Source organism: Delphinapterus leucas, chromosome 16 (genome assembly GCF_059928025.1).
Source record: "Delphinapterus leucas isolate spDelLeu-1000000601 "Yukka" chromosome 16, BTC_Dleu_Yukka2, whole genome shotgun sequence".
Classification (NCBI taxonomy): domain Eukaryota; kingdom Metazoa; phylum Chordata; class Mammalia; order Artiodactyla; family Monodontidae; genus Delphinapterus; species Delphinapterus leucas.
In genome coordinates, this window is record NC_143144.1 from 8,324,496 (window position 1) to 8,349,837 (window position 25,342).

Below are 25,342 nucleotides of genomic sequence, written 5' to 3' on the forward strand. Positions count from 1 at the left end.
AGTACTTACAGTGACCGGCAGGTTAGCCAGCAGCCCTATGGACAGGACAGTGCTCAGGGAGCAGGCGCTCTCTCTGCACTTTTCAGACATTTCTGCTCTTTGATTACGCGTGCAAAACCAGCTGAGCCCCAAAGAGCAAACAGATTCCTGTGGAGCAGGCTGTGAAATTCCCAGTTAGTGGGACACGTATGCAATCTGTGCTTCTCTGAGACACGGTTGAGGCTCGACCATTCCTGGGTGAACATCTCAGGGAACAGAATTCTTTGTACGCTATGAATGCCCTTCACTTCTCTCAGATCCCTTTCCAAAAAGGTCATCACCACTAACATCATGGAAGACCTATCTTTTTCTGCCTCTAAATGTCTCAGGTTTCTGTTTTAGGAACAGACCAATAACAAGATAGATAGTGGATCGATAGATAGAGATGCATGCAGTTTCAGACAGACACAATTTTTGGACTCACAGCTAACAGAGCACTCTGCTAGTTGCTCAGAAAACCTACAGTGTAGGAAACCAAGCTAATAAAATGATTCAGTATTTTTGCTGTGCTGTAAAACTTAATCTTTTAGATTGTTTAAGCAAGTCTTTACAACTTGATTTTAAGATACAAGGATACTTGGCTAAGCCTGGGTCTGCTGGGGCGAGGGAAGATGTGTAACATTATAACATATTCGTGGGGGCTTCCCTGGTGGCGCAGTGGTTGGGAGTCCGCCTGCCGATGCAGGGGACGCGGGTTCGTGCCCCGGTCCGGGAAGATCCCACATGCCGCGGAGCGGCTGGGCCCGTGAGCCATGGCCGTTGAGCCTGCGCGTCCGGAGCCTGTGCTCCGTAACGGGAGAGGCCACAACAGTGAGAGGCCCGCGTACCGAAAAAAAAAAAAAACAAAAAACAAACATATTCGTGGGAAATACAAACACATTTTCACCTACTTATGAACAAGAGTGGCTTACGTGGGAAAACCCATTTTACTTAAAACTCCCCCAACAATGTCTTAAAATGTTCAAAATAAACTAAAGCCTGATTCATAACTTTGGTTAAATGGTCTCTGCTTCTTCTGTCGACCTAAAGCTCTAAAGTAATGCGAACGCAAAAAGGGGGGCGATATAAACCTTTACCCCAGTGTAACTGGGTGCCGCTCTGAGTTTTGCCCTTTAAAAAGGTCTTATTTTCTAATCGCAGAACCTCAAAGATGAAAAGCATTCAGGACTGTGGAGTCCAACCCCCTGCAATGCTGGAGTGATATCTTTTACAACTGCCTTACAGCCTGCTCATTGGTACTCTGAATGAAGATGCCAAGTGGCACAGGGCTGTATAAATACGCTGTGCTTCTAGGCCATTCTGCCATCTACCTTCCAATAAAGTCCTTCAGTATGTGCTGAAGTCTAAAGAACTACCCCTTGGATGCTAAATGAGCATCCAAATACACCCCCCAGGGGCTGGAAGCTAGTTCTCTCCAAGACACCTGTTTTCTTTATAATACAGTTAGGTATCAGATATGCCCTAATGGGAGTCGGTAGTGAATTTTAAAGTAACGCTTGGGTCATCATTAAACCCCCTAACATTCTATTATGAATGCAGTTATTCTTCAGGAAAATTTCCTGAAATGTACAGAAAACTATAAGAACGAAGATATTTGTCACCTTTTTATCATCATAGGAAAAAATGGGTGTAATATAGTGTCCAGTAATAGGGAAATAGCTGAGACTCTCACAATGTAATCCACCAGCCCCAGTTCTATGCAGACTATCACAGAATATCCATGCAGTTATCCATGTGGAATCTCACTGCCCCAGAGCTACATAGATGAAATAAAAAATAATCCAGTAAGTAGAAAACCGTGTAACATCAAGGGAACATTCTTAGGAGATGTCATCAGTTAAAAAGCACGATATGGGCTAACGTGACACAGTGATCACACCTGTGTAAACACATCTCTGGGGGAAAGGCGGGAAGCATCATCTCAGTCTGTTACCGAGCAATACTTTGGGAATTTATCCTGTGTCTCTGTGCCTCTGCCTTTCCCCAAACCCCCAATTACTGCCCTATTGATTTACTATTTGGCTTTTTCAGAAACTATTTTCATTTCTTCCATTACATTCTTTTACTTCTCCCATTTTCTTACTCCTTTTAACGTCTTCTGAGCCAGAACCCACACATTTAACTTTCTTTTGTGTATCCAAATGTACTTAAATGACATTTCATGTTTTTTCTTTTTCTTTTTTTTTTTTTTTTTCTCTTTGGCCGCGCGGCTTGCAGGATCTTAGTTCCCTGACCGGGATCGAACCTGCCCCCACTACAGTGGAAGCGCGGAGTCTTAACCACTGGACCACCAGGGAAGTCCCATTAGATGACATTTTGTCTTAACTGACTGTAGGCCTTAAGACCTATGAAAGGAAGGAGATCAAAGGGTATCACTGTGATTACGGTTCTAATTTTTGCAATGCTAATATTTCCAGTCATGATTTTTATTTTCAATAAGTACAGTTTGTATTTGCAGCCAAAGGGAAGCCCAAATTAGTCATTCAGTAATTCATAATTCATTTAATTCTATTTTTTATTTCATACATAATTCAGTCTCTCTTTTTCAGTCTATCTACCTAAATCTATATATTTTTGACCTTCGACTCTGTGTGTGTGTGTCCCTGAAATAGGATAACATATTCTGTCACCATCAATACATACTAACATTATTGCAAGCTTATTTCAGTACAAGCTGTGGACAGGGTTGGTGGGGGTCCAAAACATTGGCTGATTGAATTATTTCAATGACCCTGAGTCATTGAGTAAAAGAAACCAGACACAAAAGAGTACATGATGTTCAGTTCCATCTTTATAAAGGAAAAAATAAACCATGGAGACAGAACTCTCCATACTGATTATATTTAAGGGGATAGATAATGACTAGGAGAGGGCACAGAGGAAGCTTCTGGAGCGTTGGTATATATTCTATATCTTGATAGAGATGGTGTTACATGTATGATTTTACTTTACAAAAATTAAACTGTCCATTTTAATCTTTGTGCACATAAAGACATATGTGTTATACTCCGATTTTTAAAAAAGAAAAAAGTAAAATAATTCCATTTACAATATGATCAAAAAGAATAAAATACTTAGGAGTAAACTTAACTAAGGAGGTGAAAGACTTGTATATGGAAAACTACAAAACATTCCTGAAAGAAATTAAAGACGCAGACAAATAGAAAGACATCCAGTGTTCGTGGCTGGGAAGACTTAATGTTGATAAGATATCAATAATACCCAAAGCTATCTACAAATTTAATGCAACCCCTATCAAAATCCCAACAGCATTTTTTTCAGAAATAGGAAAATCCATCCTAAAATTCATATAGAATCTCAAGGGATACCAAATAGCCAAAATGATCTTGAAAAAAAGAGAACAAAATTAGAGGTCTCACACTTCCTGATTACAAAACTTATTATAAAGTTACAGTAATTAAAACTGGCGTGAAGTGTGATACTGGCATGAAGACATATAGACCAATGGAACAGAATAGAGAACCCAGAAATAAACCCTCACATATGTGGTCAAATGATGTTGACAAGGGTGTCAAGACCATTCAGTGGGGGAAGGGACAGCCTTTCTACAAATAGCGCTAGGAAAACTGGATATCCACATGCAAAAGAAAGAAGTTGGATCCTAACTTTACAACATACACAAAAATTAACTCAAGATGAATCAAATATCTAAATGTAAGAGATAACACTATAAAACTCTTAGGAGAAAGCATAGGGGCTTTATGGTGTTGTATTTGGAAATGATCTCTCGGATAAGACACCAAAAACACAGGCAACAAAAGTAAAAATAGATAAATTGGATTACATCAAAATGTAAAACTCTTGTGCATCAAAGGACACCATCAACAGAGTGAAAAGGCAACCTATGGAATGGGAAAAATATTTGCAAATCATATATCTGATAAGAGGTTACTATCCAGAATATATGAAGAACTCCTATAACTCAACAACAGCAATAAAAAGAAACACTGAAAAAATAAGTAAAGGACTCGAATAGGCATTCTTCAAAGATGATATATAAATGTCCAACAAGCTCATGAAAAGATGCTCAACGTCACTAATCACGACAGAAATGCAAATCAAAACCACAATGAGATATCACCTCACATCCATTACGATGGCTAAAATTTAAATTTAAATTTAAAAAAACCAGAAAATAATAAGTGTTGATGAGGATGTAAAAAAATGGGAACCCTTGTGCACTTTTGGTGGAACGTAAAATGGTACGACCACTATGCAAAACAGTGTGATGATTCCTCAAAAAATTAAGCATAGAATTATCATATGATCCAGTAATTCCACTTCCGGGTATATGTACAAAAGAATTGAAATCAGGGTCTCAAAGAGGTATTTGTATATCCATGTCCTAGCAGCATTATTCACAATAGCCAAGAGGTAGAAGCAACCCACATGTCCATCAGTGGATGAGTGGGTACACAAAATGTGATATATACAACGGAATATTATTCAGCCTTAAATGGAAGGAAATTTTGACACATGACACAATATGGATGAACCTTGAGGGCATTATGCTTAGTGACATAAGCTAGTCACAAAGGGACAAATACTGTATGATCCCACTTATATGAGGTGCCTGCAGTAGACAGATTCATAGAGACAAAGTAGAGTGGCAGTTGCGAGCAGCTGTAGGGAGGGGAGAGTGGGGAATTGTTTAATTTAGAGTAAGTACTAAGTTTCAGTTTTGCAAGATGAAAAGAATTCTAGAGATTGGTTACACAGCACTGCGAATGTTTTTAACACCGCCGAACTGTATACTTAAAAATGGTTAAGATGCTAACTTTTATGTTATGTGGATTTTACTATGACATTTTAAATTTTTTTAAAGAAATAAAGCAAACAGAGAGAGAGAGAGAGACAGCGTGAACTTTTGGATCCAAACTTAGCTGCACTTGAGAATCATTTGGAAATTCTTTAAAATACAGTGCAGTCGCATTTTAATGCAAATTTGCAGTAACAAAATACAGGTATGACTAATGTTTCATTTATGCATAAAATTTCAAATAATGTGACTCCCTCGAGATTTTAAAAGTTAAACAAGGATCACAATGTCAACTCGGAGAGGCCAAGGGAACTATAAATGCTAGGTGGCAGTGTTAACATGAGCTGGGAAATAGAAACATGGTGCTACTGTGGGAAAACAAATCAAGATGTGTAAATGTTGAATTATGGAATGCTGTCAGGAATGACAGCCTCATACGAACTGCACCATTCTCTGCAGAATCCTAGGCCCCTCACAGGAAAGTATGATTGAATATGTCTAGAGCTGAATGGAAGCAATTCGTATTTTTAAAAGCTCCCTGAGATTTCTAAGACTGATGGTCTGTGCATCACTGTTTGAAAACCAGTGGTCCCCCGTAAAGCAATAAGCACATTCATTCTGTAAAAGTAAATTATTTATTAACACATATCATGAGTCAAGCTCGGGGGATATAAGATGAAGCAGAAATATAATGAGCTTATACCCGGAGCTTACGTTCTAGTGAAGTCAATGATTAAATTAGCAGTTACAATAAAGGGTCCTATACGTATGATGGGGCATCCAGGGCATTTGGGGAGCACATATCAGGGCACTTCACTGAAGGGGGTATATGAGCTGATACCCAATGGATGGAAAGAGGAAGAGTGTTTCAGGGGAATAGAGGATCCGATGAGACCCAGAGCGGAGAAAGAAAGAACACTGAATCCAAGTGACTGAAATGAGTTCAAGGCGGCTTAACTTCAGAGTAGGGGTGGAGAAGTGATGGATAAAGGCTACAGGATGGGCAGAGGCCAGGTCGGAAAGGACCTGGTGAGTCTGTGGGGAGCTTGACCCTCATCCTAAGGGAAAGTGAGGGAAGAGAAGGATCTCTCTGACTGCAGCATGGAGTATGGAATGGATTGAATTGGAGGAGAGGCAACCGTGGAGAGAAGCTCAGATTCCAGTGACCGTAGTCCAAGTGAGAGGAGACAGAGGCATGGGCCAGGTGGTGGTCATGGCAATGAGATACTTAGGAGAAGGAACCTGTAAGCCTTGTTGATGAATGAGATGTGAAGAGGAAAAAGGAGACATTAAGAATGATTCCAAAGTATCTAGCCAGTAGAAGAAATATGAATCGTGGTACCTTATGGTGATTGAGAATTGAGAGGAATTTGGGGAGTTCATTTGGGGAGGCTGAATTTTTGGTGTCTGGGAATGTCCAGGATGCAGATGGCACCAGATAGGAGAAGCGTCCTGACTACAGAGTCACTGGCTGGGCTTTGAAACTCTGACAGTAGATTAGACTGCTCAGTGACTGTTTGTAGGGTCAAAAGAAGGGGACCTAGAAGAGAACCCTATGAAAATACCATGGAAGGCTTGGGAGGGTGTGGAGAGGTAGAAGGAAACCCGGGGGAGTGTGCTGAATTGGAAACCAAGAAGGTTGGTTAAAGGAGGAACAGTCAAGGGCTTCCCTGGTGGCGCAGTGGTTGAGAGCCCGCCTGCTGATGCAGGGGACACAGGTTCGTGCCCTGGTCCGGGAAGATCCCACATGCCGCGGAGCGGCTGGGCCCGTGAGCCATGGCCGCTGAGCCTGCGCGTCCGGAGCCTGTGCTCTGCAATGGGAGAGGCCACAACAGTGAGAGGCCCGCATACCGCAAAAAAAAAAAAAAGGAACAGTCAACAATGTCAAAGGCTCCCAAAAGTAACACCGGGAAGCACCCATGGGATTTAGCAACTGGGAGGTCATAGGTAATCAGTCTAGGAGTTTGGGTGAGTGGTGGGGGCAGACACTGGATCAGAGAGAGCTGAAGAGTGAGAGAGGTGGTCACGGGGACATGAATGCAGCTGACGGTTCTAAAATCTTGCCTCTGAAAGAGGGGAAGAGAGAGGAAAAGGGGCTGAAGGTGCTTGCTCGTGCTTTGGGGGCGTCTTTTAAGGTTGGCGAGGCTTAGACATGTTGAAATGGTGATGGAAAGGATCCAGAAGAGAGAGGGGGTCACTGGGAGTGTTCGTTGAGGAGTGAGCACAGGCTGCAGGTCTGGCTCCGCCACTATCGGATTGAACTTGAATGTGAGCGCGTCATTTAATCTGTCTGAGCTACAGGATCCTTATCTGTAACTAGTAGGGTTTCTCTGTATCTATGGCTTTCAAACTGCACCCCTCAAAGCTATCTCAGTGTACTCACTTTGCAGCTTCAGTCACAGCAACTTGACCTCTCGTGTTTTTAAATGATTTTTATTTTTAGCATTTTAATACTTGCACATACGTTGGAAAAGCAAATGAATAATAAAACAATTATCATTAAAAAATGGTAACTCCTGTTCCACACCCGCTCACTCTCAGTCACTCCCAATTCTCCCAATTTTGTTTTATTTCTCTTGGGAGCCTTAAGTCTTATCTTTATCCCTTTTTGCTACAAGTATATGTCTTGTCGTGACTCTTCATTTTGCTTGGTACTTGGTGAGTCCTTTCATTATGAAGACCCATGTCCTATAGATCTAAAAAACTTTCTTGAATTATTTATTTTGTAATTTCCTCCATTTCATTGTTTCATTTTCTCTTTCTGGTGTTTCTTTTTAAGTTCAATATTGGACCTTCTGGCTTGACCTTCTCATATTAGCTTTTCTTTCTATCTGTCTCGCTCTCACTTTCACGCTCTCCCCCTCCTCGAGTTTATCTTGACTGTATATTCTAACTCTTCTGTTAAGTTTTAAAATTTGGCTATTCTGTATTTAATTTGCAAGATTATTTCCATTTTTATAGCCATTTGTTCTTGTGTCATGGGTGCAATTTCTTCTCTCTAAGGATATTATATCTTCCCCAACCCCAACTGTATAAATCCTAGCTATCCTTAAAGGTTTAACTCAAAATCTTATCTTTTATGAGACCTTTTCCAATCAGTCCAACTCTCTCCACTTGATGGGAATTCGATATCATTATTATATTCCACACCACCTAATAGGTGATTTTATTTAAACTTGCATTACTCCCTATTGAGGAATCAGTCTTATCTTCCCAGTTTTACCATAATTTTTTCAAGAGGAGGGACTATTTACTTGTTTTGTATCAGCTACAGTGTCTGGAATTGTGACTATAACAAGTGACAAACAGGTGCTTGTTGATTTGAATTAAATGGCAAGCCATCCTAATCCCATCAAGCCAGCCTGTCCCAGTCAGAGTTCTTTAAAGAGAACCGAGAACACAGGTTTTTGTTAAATAATATGAGTGTAGAACTTAGAGATTTTTATGGTTTTCCCTATCTTTCACATTGTTTCATTCACACAATTCGGTAGCAATATTTTAGTGACTTGCTTTTATTAAGTCTTCCTTGAAGCTCTCAATTTAGATTTCCATAGGAAAAGCACAACTTTCTTCTCTCAGTCATACTTCATTGGTTTAGGAAATATTTAATTGAATTACGTGCTTGAAACATCCAAGAACAATTGACACAAGCAGGACTGGAAACAAAGACATTGAAATCTTGGCCAATACATGATTCAGTCAGTAGGAACCGCAGGGCTTGGGCATGCTGGGCAGTAACCTGCCAGCCTCAGGCCTTTATTGTGCCAGGAATGAAGGGCATTAGACTGTCGCGTCAGCCAAGTGGAAATCAGGCAAGAGAGTATCTATTGTCCTCTATTCTTGATACACCAAGAAGAGGTGGATTTGTGCTTATCATCTCTCTTGGGTCCCCTTGCCATCAAGGGTATATGTGGGCCATATACCCAAGCCAGCTGACATGGATTAGTGCACAGTCTTTGGTCTTAAAACAGCACTAGGCTCACTGGCTCAGGGATCAATCATCTTGGTCTCATTAGAACCAAGATCTGCCCACCTGGCCTGTAATCCCCTGACCGTGAGTCCTCAAAGGGCCAACAGAGCTCTGTGGGGCCCAGAAATCTTGCCTTTTCCATCTCCAGGATGGGTCCCCACTCTCCTCCCCACTTCTGGTCAACAGCTTGGGCCATTCATTACCCAGCCATGTCTGTACCCCACCCATCACTTCTACAACCATCACACATTGGATGAATCAAACGTAGATTCTCAGAGAGGACGTAAGGTGTCCCAGTTGACTTTGTATGGCCCCTGCAACAACATGAATCATTTTTTATAATAGTCAGGAGAAACTTGGAAATCCTCCTTGTGTTATGTTCCCTTAAGTAGGGTAACAACCTCTAAGTTTGGTTAAAATAGGTTGACATTAATGACAAGAAAGAATACTTGGATTTCCTGTTGATCATTCTCATCACTTCATAGCCGCCATAATCACAAACATGAAGGAAGCTGCCCCTGGTCACTGTCCCTGGGGGAAAGAAGACTGCCCTGTAAATAGGGGCTGCAGAAAGACCCATGGAAAATGCAGCTGAACTATTGTATGAAAATTACACGGCAGGGCTTCCCTGGTGGCGCAGTGGTTGAGAGTCCGCCTGCCGATGCAGGGGACGTGGGTTCGTGCCCCAGTCCGGGAAGATCCCACATGCCGCGGAGCGGCTGGGCCCGTGAGCCATGGCCGCTGCGCCTGCGCGTCCGGAGCCTGTGCTCAGCAACGGGAGAGGCCACAACAGTGAGAGGCCCGCGTACTGCAAAAAAAGAAAAAAAATTACACAGCAAACAGAAATATCAACATGTCAGTTAGATGAAAGTTCCATTCATAGAGAGCCAAAAGGGAATCAATTCAGTTGAATCGGTTTCATGGTAAATTTAGTGATTTGAATGTTTTATGTTTACCTGCTGCTGGTTTAGAAGCAACGTAAGACTCTGGGTTCAGCAAACGGTGATGAGTTTTCTGTTTCTTCTATGGATATCCCATAGTGGAGCAATGAACAAAGGCAGATTGCATCTGAGATTGATGAAAAGAACTAACAAGATTAGATTTAAAATCACATCACATCCCCTTTGACTCTTGTTTTCCATTTTCCTCCGTGACTGGTGCATTTTCATGCCGAGTGGCATGGGCTGCAGCTCTTCCCCACCTTAGCGCATGTGGCTCATTCTTGTTCCATCTTTTCTCTCCCTGACTGCTCACTCGCTGGTACGTGGGCCACCCTGGGCCCTGTCGTGAGCCTGGACAGTGATGGCTGTGGGGCAGTATGTCCTCACTCGTCCCAGTCCTTGGCCGGGCTCGTGGGGCCCGGCAGAACGATGCTCTCCACTCCCACCCAGGGCAGCGGACAGCTGTCTATAGAGCCAGCCCCCTCAGCCCTCTCTCCACACCCTCTGCCCACAGCCTCCTCTTCCCATCTTCTTCTGCCTGGGCAAGGTTGGCTTTCTTTTTCTTTTCGTTTTTAAATTTATTTATATTACTTATTTTATTTTTGGCTGCGTTGGGTCTTCGTTGCTGTGCGCGGGCTTTCTCTAGTTGTGGCGAGCGGGAGCTACTCTTCATTGCGGTGCGTGGGCTTCTCACCGTGGTGGCTTCTCTTGTTGCCGAGCACGGGCTCTAGGCGCGCGGGCTTCAGTATTTGTGGCACGCGGGCTCAGTAGTTGTGGCTCGCGGGCTCTAGAGCACGGGCTCAGTAGTTGTGGCGCACATGCTTAGTTGCTCCGCCTCATGTGGGATCTTCCCGGACCAGGGCTCGAACCCGCGTCCCCTGCATTGGCAGGCGGATTCTTAACCACTGCACCACCAGGGAAGCCAGGCTTTCTTTTTCTCAAGCAGCTTTTCAGATATCAATGATCCTTCCCCTAGAATCTGGAATGATAGCATTGGAAAACTTTCTTCTACAGGCATTTCCTCACCTCTTCCTCTCTTAAGATGCTGAGCTGTTGGACCTGCTCATTCCTCCTGTGCTCACCTCTCAGATGGCGTGGGGACAGGCCCTCGCACTTGGTGAAATGACAAACTCTAGAAAGGGCCTCGTGGAGAAAATGTATAAACAGTTAACACCATTGATATCATAGCCAAAATATATTAGATGTGCCCAGGGAATGACTGCCACTGCCTGATCACAGACAATTTCATTTTGGGACAGATTTATTAAAAATACGTTTCAGTAAGTTCTCTTCAGTATCCAGCCCCCCTGAGAAGAAAAGGTCTAGAGATGTCCTTCTCTTACTAACCAAGTGGCAGAATCCCTTAGGCAGTCACCGTGGAATTGGGGCTTCTTCAGATCAGATGGTCCCAACATTACCTTCTGCCAGCACCATCCATTCCAAACCCAACATGGACAGAAGGAATAATCCATGACAGCAGATCCTTGTGCGACGCTTTCTTCAATGGACTAAAGCGTAGATTGAAGGGCTTTGATAGAAAGATGTTGCTAAAACATAATAATAAACAAAAGGACCCCACCCCATCTGCATCTGCTAAAAAATAAATAAATAAACTGGGTAGAGGGGGAAAAAAATGGTCTGTCTCAACCCAAGAATATAATAACACTGACTCTCTTTCCTTGTTTTAGGGAATGCTGTCGATTTTTTGGAGACAATGGCTTGACTTTGAAGGTGTTTTTTACCAAGGCAGCACCCTTTGGTGTTCTTTGGACACTCACAAACTACCTGTACTTACATGCAATAAAGAAAATAAACACTACGGACGTGTCCGTATTGTTCTGCTGCAACAAAGCTTTTGTGTTTTTGCTCTCGTGGATCGTTCTCAGGGACAGGTTCATGGGAGTGAGGGTAAGTTCCTTATTCTCTGTCTTCCTCCCTCACTCAGTCATGCCAACCAAAACCTGCCCATCGGCTTGCTTAGCCCCCTGTGCTGGGCCGTTAAAGCATAAGCTGCTATAGCCACTTTCCTTCTCATTTGCAGTGGAAAAGGAGCCCGGCTCTCGGGGTGCCTTGCCAACCTTCTTGCTTGCGAACCATTCTAGACAAGCGTTCATTAAAGCACCTTTCATTTCAAGCATTTCAACAAGCATTCCCTAAAGTGTGTGCTGCTCGGGGACCCCCTCTGGGAGGAGTGATGTGCTCACCCCGCCTTTCAGGGGTCCTGCGGCCTGGAGGCCTCTGCTAACACTGCCACTGTCTGCTTAGGAGGTATCTGAAAGCCAAAGGTCCTTCTGCATCCACACGGACGTGCAGTCTTGGAGGCCCTTTGTCTGGACCGTGGGTTCAACGCCCAAGTGGGCCGGACACGCTTATGCTAAGTCCAAACTTTGGAGGGACAGTTTCACTCCCTTCAACCCCAGAGCAAGGGAGAATGAAATGATACCCCCGAATCACCTCTGGTTGTTACATCTGAGACTGCGTAAATTCCCTTAAAATCGAGTCAGATTTAGCTAGTCACATTTCAGAACAGTTGTGTGAAATATGACAAGTGCGCTATCAAACAGGAGCCGAAATATAGATAAAGGAACAGGTGATCTTTAGCCTTGACAGAATCCTGCCGGCTTCTGCACCCTCAGGCCGTGTAGGAAGCCCACGAAGCTCAGAGTCCTTTTGAAGGGCAGTCCCTTTAGAGCAGCGGTCCCCAACCTTTTGGGCACCGGGGTCGGGTTTCGTGGAAGACAGTTTTTCCAGGGACGGGGGTGGGGAGGTGGACGGTGGGACTGGTCAGACGGTAATGGGAGCGATGGGAGCGGCTGTAAACACAGATGAAGCTTCGCTCGCTCGCCCGTCCGCCACTCACCTCCTGCTCTGCGGCCCAGTTCCTAATGGGCCGCGGACCGGTACCGGTCCACGGCCCAGGGGCTGGGGACCTCTGCTTTAGAGTGAACCCTGCTGGGAACCCAGCAAGGGGGAGACTCCAGGCGCTTGTGTCCTTGGCTAATTGTCCTGGGGACAGTGGCATCACCTTCATGGTGGATTCACGCCCACCTAGTTTCTCAAACAGCAGAGGGGACGTGAGTCAACTGCTGAGTCAGATTTTTGGCTTGCAGTAGGGGGAAAATTTGTTTTGAGGCTTCGTGTTAATTTTGGAATAAGAACTCAGCTCGCTGTGCTACCACCCAGAAAAGCTTTGAGCCAATAGACCATCGAGTACACCTCCACTAGAAATGAGGTACGGCCAGAGGCAATCGGTCCAATCGCCTGGACGCTAAAGATTCGGATGTCCTAGGACCCACTGCGGCTTTATTTTGAGGTCAAAAGCCAGGGGGATGCGTGGAGCATTTGGAGGCGTGATTCTGATGTCCAAAACAAATTCCGGATGAGATTGTTACTGTGAAGAGAGGCTTCAAGGTTCATTCTGCATCTAAGCAGAAGAAAACAGAAAGTTTTTGAGGTTAAAAGAAGGAGGTGTGAAAACACTGAAACCCACTTGGACTCACAGAGAACAGAGTGGCACACCCAGATCTTCTCTTCGTTGCTATTCATGGGTAAAGAGGGTTTCCGCTAACATCCCTGAGCTGTGATTCAGTCCTGCCATCCTGGCCGCTTGCTCAGCTTGGGCTGTGCCGACCCCTGTAGACTGAACAGATTTTCGTGTTGAAGCCTTTGGCACGAGGCCAGCACTGAAATGAAGATCCAGGAGCCGGTGTCGGTGATGGAACTTCGTAACCTGTAAAGCACCACGCAGTTGTGAGTCTCTCTAATAATCATCACCCCTCTTAGAAGTACGTGACCTGTCCTCTAAGGTCATCCCACGCCGAGATTTTACTAGAGAGCTCGTAAAATCTGTAAGATGTCGGCAGCTGGCCGGTGTGACTGAAAGGCCCCCCTTGAGAAACAGATGGAGATTTGAGCCCAGGATGAGACCTAACCAGTACACAGGTTCTCTGAGACTTCCCTCGGAATGCTGGGTTAGCTGGCATCTTCTACTGGGTCATTGCCAGAGATTGAAGGCAACTGACACTCTTTTCCATCCTGGAGGGCCGAGCAGACTGGCCTGAGAGTCACACAGATGTAGAGGACAGATGTTTGTGGAACAGGTGACGTAGAGGGCCTGAGTTATTAAGGCAGTGACTCAAATCACAAGGGCTGTGGTTCCTACAAAACATCAACAGGGCCGAGTCATGCAGACAGACCAGAGAGAAGAAAATGTTTATCTTCGAATGCTGGGGAGATCGTAGCCACATGTGGCATCAGAGGTGAGTGTATGAGAGGAGCCCACGTTGGCCCCCATATCACCCCTTGACTGTGTACTCAGATGTGCATTTCACGTGTCTTCCAGGCTTGGGGTCATAATGGGTCCTCTAACCTAGAGTCGAGCGATGAGGGTTTGGGTCCACTCTCATGAGCTGTTGGACCTTGAGCTAGTTACTTAACATCTCTGAGCCTTAATTACCCGACGTTAAAATAGAATGTTAGTACTCAGAGAACAGTTGTAAGAATAAAATAAGGTATGCGTGCCCGACACGCGAAACCCAATAAATGTCATCTTTCCTCAGCGTTGTTATTCTTCTTATTCCTTCTCAATAAGAGGCGTTTGACGGACCTGTCCAGTCTTTGGCCGACAGTGTCAGAGGCTGGCAACTGTTTAGGGAGGCGGTTTGGTGTAGCAGAAGCAGCAGGAGAATGAGAGCGAGTAGAATTCTGAGGGCAGGAGGTACGGCCCCTCCCAGGCCAAAGCCCGCCCGGCTGTGGCCCGCAGCTGGATGAAGGAGGGGTTGACCAGCTGCACTGCCCGCAGCCCGCATCTCAGAGGAGGTGGCAGATGGGACCCTCAGCTCTTCAAAATCACCCACTGCAGCTAGAGCGTTCACACCAGGAGGACTGGAGGAAGAGCAAGGAGACAAGCTGAGGGATCATCTGGGCGGCATCCAACCACCGCAGCTCGGTCCTGGGGAGCCTGGACTTCTTCCAAGAGCAGTTCCCATCTCAGTAAGGTCCCAGCTGATGTCTTCCATAGTGACATGCTGGCGGCCTCTCCCACGGGGCCATCCCTGAATGGTAACCCCAGCTACTGATCCCGACTCCGACTTCTGTTTGGGCGGCTGTCCCCTTCCACCTGAGCACAGCCTGGGGGAGGGCACAGGGCACACAGAGCGTAGGGGAACCCGGGGCGGGGGGTTCCCGGCTCAGACCCCTTCCCAGCCTCCGACACGAGAGGGGTGAACTAGAGCACCTGGAAATTCCTCCGGACTCTCTTGGAGTCGATGAGGGCAGCACAGCGGTCGGGAGGGGAAATGTTAAGGGGAGGTAAATTTAAAAATTAGCCTGTCCTCTCCCTTTTTTAAACTGCCCCAGACTGTGCAGATCTGAAATGCATCGCAGACGGGGCTCTGTCTGGCAGAGAACGTGCAGCCCATCACATCTTGAGCAGGAGTGAGAAGTGGCGCTGGTCTGAGAGGCGGGCAGACTCCACTGAGGGCTACACCTTCCCTCTCGGCCTGACATCTGATGGGGAACAGTGTGCCATGGGGGGGACGGGGGCATCGGTGGGTTGCTGGGGCCCTGAATCCAGAGCCCTGGGGGCCGGGCAGGTTATAACCATACGGGCAAGGCCCCCATTAAGAGGTTAAACGGCAGCATGCTGGCCTCAGCGTCCCCCATGCCCATGATTCTTCCTCTTCCCCGGGAAGATTTTCCCCAGCCGAAGTAGAGATGGTGGCTGTCACCCCTGTTGGTCTCAGGCCACTGTCACCCATCTGTGTGGATCCCCAAGTTCTTGTTCAGTGGGATACATTGGGGTTGGGGGCAACAGGAAAGTGTGAGAAAGGAGGGGTGGGGGGAAGGAGGGAAATTCACTTGATTCCATCCTGAGACTCGCCGTTCTCCCCCAGGGAGGCCCGGATCTAGAAGGTGAGGACCACGTGAAACCACAGGACACGCAGGACCGGCCTTCCCGGAGAGTTCATCTGAGTGCAGGAAACAGGCAGGGAACATTTCCAAATGTAAACCAAGAAACCAGACATGTTAGGGTGAAAATGTATACTCTGCACCTATTTTTTAAAGAGATCTGGTATCTATCTTCAAGGGAATGGCAGGTTTGGGGGAAGGACGCTCAGGCTCTGCCCCCCAGAGCCGCAGGGTATGTTTCAACTCTGCTCTGCTATTAGGGGTGTTGGACGCGAGGTGAGCGCCAGCTTCCCCTCCAGCACGGCGGTCAGGGCCTCAGGCTCCGGGTCGGGGGTTCCAGGGGAACTCTTGATGCCCAGAGAGTGAGCCCTGTAATTGGCTGGGTCAAGCCTGTGACGTGTGGCGGGGACCCCCAAGAGGGGAAGCCCTGGAGGCGTGAACGGGGAGATCACTGTCCCCGGTGCCACCTGTCGGAATGAACCCACCGGCCTGGACTGGGCAAATGTTGGCCAGGAAGCCGGTGGCCACCCACGCTCTCTATTTCTTGCCTCTTCCCTCAGCTCTTCTGTACAGCACAGCTCAGGCGGAAGCTTTTAGCTGTTTGTGATTTAATCAATAGAGAAAAGAGAGTGAGGAGATCCAAAATCTGCCTTGTAAATCTTCAGGAAAAAATAACCCTTGTTCTCCTTCATCCCCTCAAACTTCATCTTTATGTTTGGAAAGACTCAAGTACCTTTGGAGATGCGCCGCATCATCTGAAATGTAGCTGTATGCTTCCCTCTCTCTCTCTCTCCTTCCCTTCTTTTTCTAATTAGTTCCCTCTCTCTGTTTACCTGGCTGCCAGCTGGCAGCTGCCAGATGTATCCAGCTGCTGGATACATCATCTTTGCACCGTGCGTGTCCTCTGGAGCAGAACCCACACCCCTTGCCCTGCCTGCTTTTTCATTAGCCCCTTGTTCTCCTGGAGGGAAAAAAGGTCACTTATTGTCTTGTGCCTCTGTTTCTTTCTCTTAATGAAGAGTCGTACACAGTACGTGTAGCATTCGAATATAAAATGTGTGCATTATGTGATAATGAGAGATAAAGGTGAATCACTAAACCAGAAGGAGCAAGTAGACAGAGCAGGGATGGCACTTCTCTAGGAAATGATGATCTCCTGTTCTCTCAAGGGCCTCTGTGTGTGGGTGTATGTGTCTTTATATGAAAATACTGCATGAGGAATGCACAACTCGAGCTGCTGGGACCCAAGCACTTTACCTCTCACTAACCTAAACACTGCATGCTTCAACCATGCAGGAAACCTCACTTTAGATCTCAGAGTACAATTGGCAGTGGCTTATTATGTGAATCCTACTTTCTGTGTTTATATATACACTGACTTTGCTATTAGACCTGAAATGTGTGTCCCTGCTCTGCCACACAGCAGCTCTGTGACTTTGGGCAAGTTGCTGAACCTCTCTGAGCCTAAGTGTCCATGCCTATAAAATGAAATGAATGATAATGTCTACCTAGTTTGAGGATTAAATGAGAAGATACACAGAAAACATGTATCCCGTGACCACTCAGTAAATGTCAGCTACTCGATATTGCTACAGAGAGCGGAGGGAATTTTGAGCAAATCCGTAAGAGAGAGAAACTCCCAGTAGATCCAGCGGTCAGAACTTGTGCTGCGCTCGTTTGTCCTGCCCTCCCCGGGTTCTGCCTACAGCGGCCCCTTAGCACCTGCCACCCAGCAACGTCTCTGCAGCTCCACGATCACCTCTGATTAGAACTTACGCTTATTCTGGGTGCTAATGCATTTCTCCTTTGCGAAGTGTTATCCCAAGTCAGTGGATCTCCTTTGCACTCTGACAGTTTGACTTTGCACAGCAGGAATGTGTATGTGTCCCTGGAGCGTCTACCCCACCTGAGAAGAGATTGGAGGGGGTGGGCCGTGGAGGTCAGGCCCTGCAGTAGCCAGGGTTAGGACACTGTTTGTAGCCCTGATTGGCCCGTGACACACGCTCCCTCAGAAGGTCCTACTGCTGGCATGTAAAATGGGGCCAAGGCCTGTGGTCGTCACTGTGCCTTCTCTGTTGAGACATGAGATACATAAAAGCGGGACCCTATGAGGTGCTTACGGAAGGTTGCGAGGGAACTAAGAGGTGGTCACCACCAGGCCTTGTCACGACCAAGTAGCCTGTCGTTGGGATTATGACCGCCTCCTCTCGGGTGCCCGGGAATCACGTGGCTGCCCCCCTCCCACGTGATGCCGAGCCACGGTGCCACTCCTTGCTGCCAACCGTTTCCAGTTCCTGGGTCATGCCGGGCTTTGCCGAGTGCCCCCTTGCAAGCAGGGGCAAATATTTAGACAGGAAAGCAGCCTTTGCCTGGTCCCCAAAGAAGGACTGAAAAGGAGCCTCCCCGCCATCGCACCCCCATGAACATGCCTACCCCTTGGCACTTAGGGGGCCCCTCCGATTCCCCACCGCTGCCCTGACCGCCGTGTCTTCCTTCCATCCAGATCGTGGCCGCCATCCTCGCCATCGCTGGGATCGTGATGATGACCTACGCGGATGGCTTCCACAGCCACTCTGTCATCGGCATAGCCCTGGTGGTGGGCTCGGCGTCCGTGTCCGCACTCTACAAGGTAGACGCGGGGAGCAGGCTCTCTGGGCCCTCCTGGGAGGGAAGGGCAGGCCTCGGCGTGGCCAGCCCGTTGCTTTGGGGGAGGCTGGGCTTGAAGGTGAGCTGTTGTTTTCCAGGGGCACCGGGCACACGAAGCCTCGTGGTGATGAGACACACAGCAGCTCTTAGCCCTGGCTTTCCAGACCTTTCCATCAATGGCTGTACATTTGCAGCATTTGGGATAAAACGGGTGGAACCATGGACTGGCTGAGTCCGATCGGTGACTTTCTTGTTTGGCAAGGACCGGAGAAGGATCCGGGGCCCTAACTGGCTGGCTCAGTGTTTGGTCAGATACTTTCCTACCAGATTGGAAATGAAAATTTGAATATCTGGTACAGCATTGAAATCTTTTATCACATGGTTTTTGAGCTCACCAGTATTCAACATGAATCCGTATGCATTTCAAGCGTTGCCCGTAGACTGAATGAATAAAAGCACAGCTACTATCATATGGGGAATTATAAAATATTTTTGACAAAATGTTGGGAACTGTTGGGAGGCGTGGCCAACTGCAAGTCTCGAGAGAACAATTTTTATCCCCACACTCGCCCCTCACTCTCTCCCCTGCTCCATTCTGCCTCTCAGCCACTCTCTCCCCTCACCTGCCCTTCTCTTTGGATCCAAAGTCAAGAATGCAAATATTTTGTGGTCTCCAGGGTTGGGAAACTGAACTGGAGGATTCGGTGAGAAATGAGATTTTAGCTTCGAAACTTATTGGCCCTTTGTGGATCCAGATGGTTGGGCAGAGAACGTAAAGGATTGTAGAAAGTTCTAAGAAAAGGAACTTTTTTCCGGCACTGGGAGGAAGACACTTTTGGAAAGTGAAACATCTGTACCATCTTACCTTTCATCAGCTCCCTGGCCTCACTGCCCCACCACACACGGGCCATCTTCCCCCTCTGGGACACATCTCACTCAGAGGATGTGATAGTCTAGCCCCATTCTGGGACTCCAGAGCCATGGTCCAAAATGCAGAAAATATTGAGAGGCCACACTCCGCTCTCTTCTAATGGGAAGCCGAGAGCGGATAGAAACGCGATCCACGATGAACACAGATATTCTGACTTAGACTTACATTTCCACCTCCTACACTGCCTGATCTTTACACAGAGAGGCCGGTAGGTGGAAGGGTGAAAGCAATTGACTGTATTTCCCTTTCCGTGCTTCCTGCCCAGAAATGCCCAGAGATACCTGAGAGAGATGTGAAATGGCTGGAAGAGGAAGAAGGAGGAAAGTAGGAAGGACAGCAAGGCAGAGACTGAAATTGGACCATCAGGTCCGTAACTGTGGACGGTTCAGTAAACATGGGGGCCGGACGGTGGCCTCTGGGAGCTCAGCTTCCCGGCTTCTCCAGTCACTTTTGTCCGTCTCCTGGCTTGTCATGCATCTCAGATACGTACAAACAGGAACAGGTGCACGAAACCAAAGTCGGGTGTGTTCTGCTAAAACCCATGCCATGTCGGCAACAGGGGTGGTGAGCTGGAGCAGAGAGCTGTGAGTGTTATAATCCCTCTCCCTTTGATTTATAGGAAATGTCTTTGCAGCCAAAGCCCTTTTGTTTGGGGGCAGTGGTTTTCAAACCGTGTTGTTCAAGGTCAGAGATTAATGTTAGGGGTCCCCGAGAGGAATGTGTAATCATGGCAGACGCTTCTAATTTAAGTGGCTTCTAATTTAAGTGGCTTCTAATTTATGTGGCTTCCTCGTCTTCAGTGCTCTGAAGCCGGGATGTGGTGTCATGAATACAGCACAGAGGAATCAAGCCTAGCGTGACAACCTATGGTTTCTGAAGTTGCTCTCTGTGTACCTGGAGAGTAACTCTCCATCGTGTTGCTACTGGGCATAGGTAAAGCCCACCACCCTTCACGGAAGGCCATATGAGGTAGAATTTACCTGTAACATGGCTGTCGGTCCCGTGGTCCAGCCCCAGCTTGCCAAGTGCACTCGCTTCTCCGTGGCAAGTTGGAGTCTTAGGTGAGCCATCACCCCTCCTCCTCTGCTCTCTCCGTCAGGTCCTGTTCAAGCTCCTCCTGGGCAGTGCTAAGTTTGGAGAAGCCGCCTTATTTCTGTCCATTTTGGGTGTGTTTAACATCCTCTTCATCACCTGTATTCCTGTCATCCTCTACTTTACCAAAGTGGAATACTGGAGCTCTTTCGATGACATTCCATGGGGAAACCTTTGTGGATTTTCGGTCCTCTTATTGAGTAAGTGGCGATCACGCTGTCAGAATCACCAGAAAGCAGGGACTGACAGAGCGGCATCCGGCCAGCTCAAGGGGAGTCTTTGGAAACCCGTGTCCTGAAGGAGAAACACGAGTCTGTTATTATCCTTAAGTTCCTCGTGCTGTTCTAGGTCATTGTGTCGCGAAAAGGAAAGCCTTTGAAATGGTGACACTGGATTCTAATTCCAGGACTACGGTCGCTGCAGTAGTGGCCATGGTCATTTGGTGCTCTGAATAGTGAACTAGTAGCCCAGTATGCTGCATGTTATCTACTAATAATAGTACATTTCTTGTATGGGGCTGGTAAGAAGTTAGTAAATTAGTGCATGCAGAGAGCTCTTAGAACGCTGCCTGATAATGTTCAGTAAATACTACCGATTATCATTAACATTAGTGTTAATCACCAGCTATCATATCATTAGTTGATATAAGGCTGGTCCTAAGCAGGAAAGAAACCAAGGAGGTGCCTCATCCCTTTTCCATCAAAAACTGTACATACCGCTTAAAAACGATTAGGATAATAAAATTTATGCTATATGTATTTTACCACAATGAAAAAAATTCAAAAAGAAAAAAACTAAATTAAAATAAATTTTAAAATAAAAACGTACGTTCCAAAGCTCCTATTCATAGTCATCCCAGAATCATTGCCAGCAACAGAGAAAAGCAAAGTTAGTAGGATACATAGGAGGGCCCCAATCCTCTTTTCTAGTGCCTGCTCGCTGGTTCCCTTTTCCAAATTTCTTTTCCCTTCTTCAAAGCTCAGGAAAGAGAGGAGAACTGAGTCAGCAGGATGTTTGGCCCTGATCCCCCAGTTCTGGAGCCCTTGCAGGAACCCGGAATTCACTGAGTCAGAGTAAAGGGCAAAACACCTACGACTCCAGCCTCATCAGAGAAGCTGGGGTCCGACGGACCAGGGGAAAGTCTAGGGCCAGTCGTGAATAACACCTGTTTTTTTTAATTCTGTATTTCAGCATTCAATATTGTATTAAATTTTGGAATTGCTGTTACATATCCCACTCTGATGTCTCTTGGAATCGTCCTCAGTGTACCTGTGAATGCAGGTAAACCTATATGGCTTTCTGTATCTGCTTGTAAGCACACACACACGCAAACACACACAAACACGCATGTGCGCACACATACGTGTATTCTGGCTGTGTCTGGTATAGCAGGCATGTTTAACCTTCTCTGTAGAAAGAAAGCACTTCGGTAAAACGTTGACGTTTGTGACACATGCAATGTTTTCTCCAGGGCGGCTTGATTTTCACATGCCACACCAAGATACAGAAAGTCTAAAGCCATCTCCATTCAGACTGGCGTGGGGGGATCAGATGTATATCATGAATACTATTGATAAGTATAGACAAATATGTAGCAGAGGAAATTTTTACTTTTTGTTAAGTGGCTTTCCAGAAGAGACCGCTAGCTCAGGTTATGGAAGGCCTGAGGTAGAGGCATGTCTGCAAACTGCAAAAGCGTAAACACTGTTCCCCGAGTCCCAGAAGACAGCCCTTCCCCCAGCTGCTCAGGACCTGGCTCGCTCTTTCACTGGGGACTCGCCGACACGCTCAGCTGACCTGCCCCTCACCTCCTTCCTTTTCCTGGCTTCTTCTGCTATGAATTTCAGATTTTCCTCCCAGAACGCCCCCGGCCTCACACCTGCCCTCCCTGTAGAACCTGTTTGTGAATCACTTCTCCCCAGAGCATTCACCCCCTTGGGCTCCCGCCAGAGCCATCTCCCGACCCTCCCGCTTCTGGGCCATTAGAGGATTAGGCCCCCAGGGGATGGCAACCCCTTATCCTGTTCAGTCTGGCGTTAGTAAGCCTGGAAGCACAGGCAAAGCCGCAATCAACTTCCTAAACCTCTTCCTGCTGTCCCATTTCACACGTTCTGTATATGCCGCACCCTGGCCCCAGACTCCTTGGGCCCAGCACCATCCCTGCCCAGAGGGAGGATGGCGGTCCCCACGCATCACCTCTCTGGGCCTTTGCTTGTCCCCTAAAAGTGAAGGTCGTCCCCACGTCATCACCTTGGTTGATACGAGAACCACATGAGATGACCTATGAGGCAGAACTTCCAAAGGTAGGAAAGCCCCTGAGCTCCTGGAAAATTGGTAAAAAAAGTGGTCCAGCTTGTCAGTTTCCATACACTACAGGCTTCTGAAAAATAACGCATCAACTTACCCCCGCTGCATCTTGGTGTGTCTTTATAGTCCCACAGTGTTCTTATTTCAAGGAGGCATATTCCAGGCGGCCCTGGTATAGAAGCTACTTTGACCATATCATACAGCCGGGTGTGTGAGAGGTTAATCAGAATTCTCTTACTACTTACCTGCAACGTAAGAGGGTCCGTAACGTGTCAGGGGAAGGAATTACCTTCAGTTCTCCAGGGGAGGAGAGAAGCCGAGGAGTCGGCTGTTACCCGACTGTCAGAGCAGAGCCCTTGCTGGGCTTTCTGACTTTCCCTGACGCCCTCTCTAGTGCAGCTTGTATGGCTTGCTAACTGACTCTCCCCATCTGTGAATTAACAGGCCATGCTGCCAATATTAAAAATCAAACTGCTTCTGAATTAGAGTGAGATAAAAGCGGCACTTTAATTCCACAAAAGGGCTACTAACAAAGTGCCTTTTTTTTTTTTTTTTTTTTTTTTTGTGGTACGCGGGCCTCTCACTGCTGTGGCCTCTCCCATTGCGGAGCACAGGCTCCGGACGCGCAGGCTCAGCGGCCATGGCTCACGGGCCCAGCCGCTCCGCGGCATGTGGGATCCTCCTGGACCAGGGCACGAACCCGTGTCCCCTGCATCGGCAGGCGGACTCTCAACCACTGCGCCACCAGGGAAGCCCACAAAGTGCTTTTTTTCAGGTTTAACTTTTACCTCTTTACCCACCCTCCAGACAGAGGTGAGAGTCAGGTGCAAGGGTAGGGGGAGGGGCAGGAAGATGTGGCAGGACATGGGGGGGATGACAGAGCAGCCCCTTCATGCGGCGGGCGAGCGGTCCAGCACGTCAGGCTTCAGAAGCGGCACATGCAAGTCAGAAAACCCTCTTTCACAAAATGCGTTCAAAAAAAGCAATCTAGGGCTTCCCTGGTGGCGCAGTGGTTGAGAGTCCGCCTGCCGATGCAGGGGACACGGGTTCGTGCCCCGGTCCGGGAAGATCCCACATGCCATGGAGCAGCTGGGCCCGTGAGCCATGGCCGCTGAGCCTGCGCGTCCGGAGCCTGTGTTCTGCAACGGGAGAGGCCACAACAGTGAGAGGCCCGCGTACCACAAAAAAAAAAAAAAAAAGCAATCTAATTCTCCCTTGTGGAGAGGCAGGCCCCAGATTTGTTTGATTTAGTTAGGAAAAGAGAACAAGAAAGCAAAAAAAGAAAAGAAAAGAAAACCAACATTTGAAATGCTTTTGATCTTTAGTTATGAAGAGAATGATGATCTAGATTTGTACGACCTGACATGAATCCTGTTCTCATTTTGTTCCCTCACCTGATGTGGGTCAGGAATGAGCTTCTTGGGCCTTTAATAAACTTTCATAATCGGTGGTGACACAGGTGGCATTAGAGCCTCACACTAATAATATCCTGGGGTGGAACAAAAGTTTGTATTTATTATCTTCAAAGAACCAGGTCAAGTTTGGTCTTCAGAACGTATATTATATATATCATGCTCTTAAATTATAAAAATAAAGTATGTCACTGTAGAAAATGTGAAAAGTGCCAAGAATATAAAGAAAGCAGTAACGTTTTAATTATCCTGCCAACCCGGAGGTGGCCACGATTAACTTTGGTGAATGTATATATTAATACACACGCACATCTCCAACTGCCCCTGGTGTTTCGTTTTGTCTCTCGCACAGATTAATGTGGGAACTAGGGTATCAGGTCAATTGGGGAAAGTGAAACACAGCGCAAGGCCTCGCAGCAGACAGGGTTTGTAAAGTTAACGGGGGATTTCTGGGAGGCAGCCTCTGCCCGCCTGGTCAAGGGAAAACAGCTCCGGCCCCGCGGAAGGGGGCGCCCCAGGCCCTGGCCTGGCCGGGGCCCTGCTCTCCTGATGGCCTGGCAAGATCGCCCCCCGGTAACCCACGCTCTCCATCCCCTGCAGTTGTTGATCGCTACACCAGTAAGATCGTCTTCAACGGGGTCCGGGTCATCGCCATGGTCATCATTGGCCTGGGCTTCCTCCTCCTGCTTCTGCCCGAGGAGTGGGACGTCTGGTTGATGAAGCTGCTCACCCGCCTGAAAGTGAGGAAAAAGGAGGAGGCGGCGGAGGGCGGCGCGGACCTGGGCTCGGGACCTCAGAACAAGGGTGGAAGGGCCCGGCCCTCCTTCGCCCGCTGACGGTCTGCCCGAGAACTCTGTGTGACGCTCGCGTGGGTGATTTGGAATCTCTTCCCCGCAGGGGGAACCTCGGTTTGGTGAGGTGTACATACCTGTACAGTTTTGGTAATCTGCGGTAAGTTATATGGTATTTATTGGCATGTCCAATTTGCTTGCACTTTTTTTCACATCAGACCTTTCACTTAAGGGTACCAGTTAAATACGGGAGAGAAAAGAACCTCTCCGCTCTTTTTAAATGAATGTAAAGCAGCAGAAAATGTTGCTTGCCTAGATTGTTTGGGATGACAGATGTTCTTGACAAGGCAGGGCAGATGTTTTGACTCTTCCCAACTGAAAATTACATTGCACACTGTGATTATTTTTCAGCTATGGTAGGTCATACCTTGTTTTATACCAGAGCTGTACTCTTAATTTTAAGGGATTTCAATGAACCAAAAGATCACTCTGAGTTAATCTGGATAAACGGATTGTTGGATGG

The 25,342-nt window shown here is 47.1% G+C and overlaps 1 protein-coding gene across 1 annotated transcript; it reads left to right on the top strand.

The window, feature by feature from the left end:
* The first annotated feature begins 18,182 nt into the window (after positions 1 to 18,182).
* Positions 18,183 to 24,864, top strand: LOC111163918 (solute carrier family 35 member F3). The gene is made up of 4 exons (XM_022553109.2): positions 18,183 to 18,269; positions 20,317 to 20,509; positions 21,501 to 21,590; positions 24,629 to 24,864. The coding sequence occupies exons 1-4, from the start codon at positions 18,183 to 18,185 to the stop codon at positions 24,862 to 24,864; spliced, it is 606 nt and encodes a 201-aa protein (XP_022408817.2).
* The last annotated feature ends 478 nt before the right edge of the window (positions 24,865 to 25,342 follow it).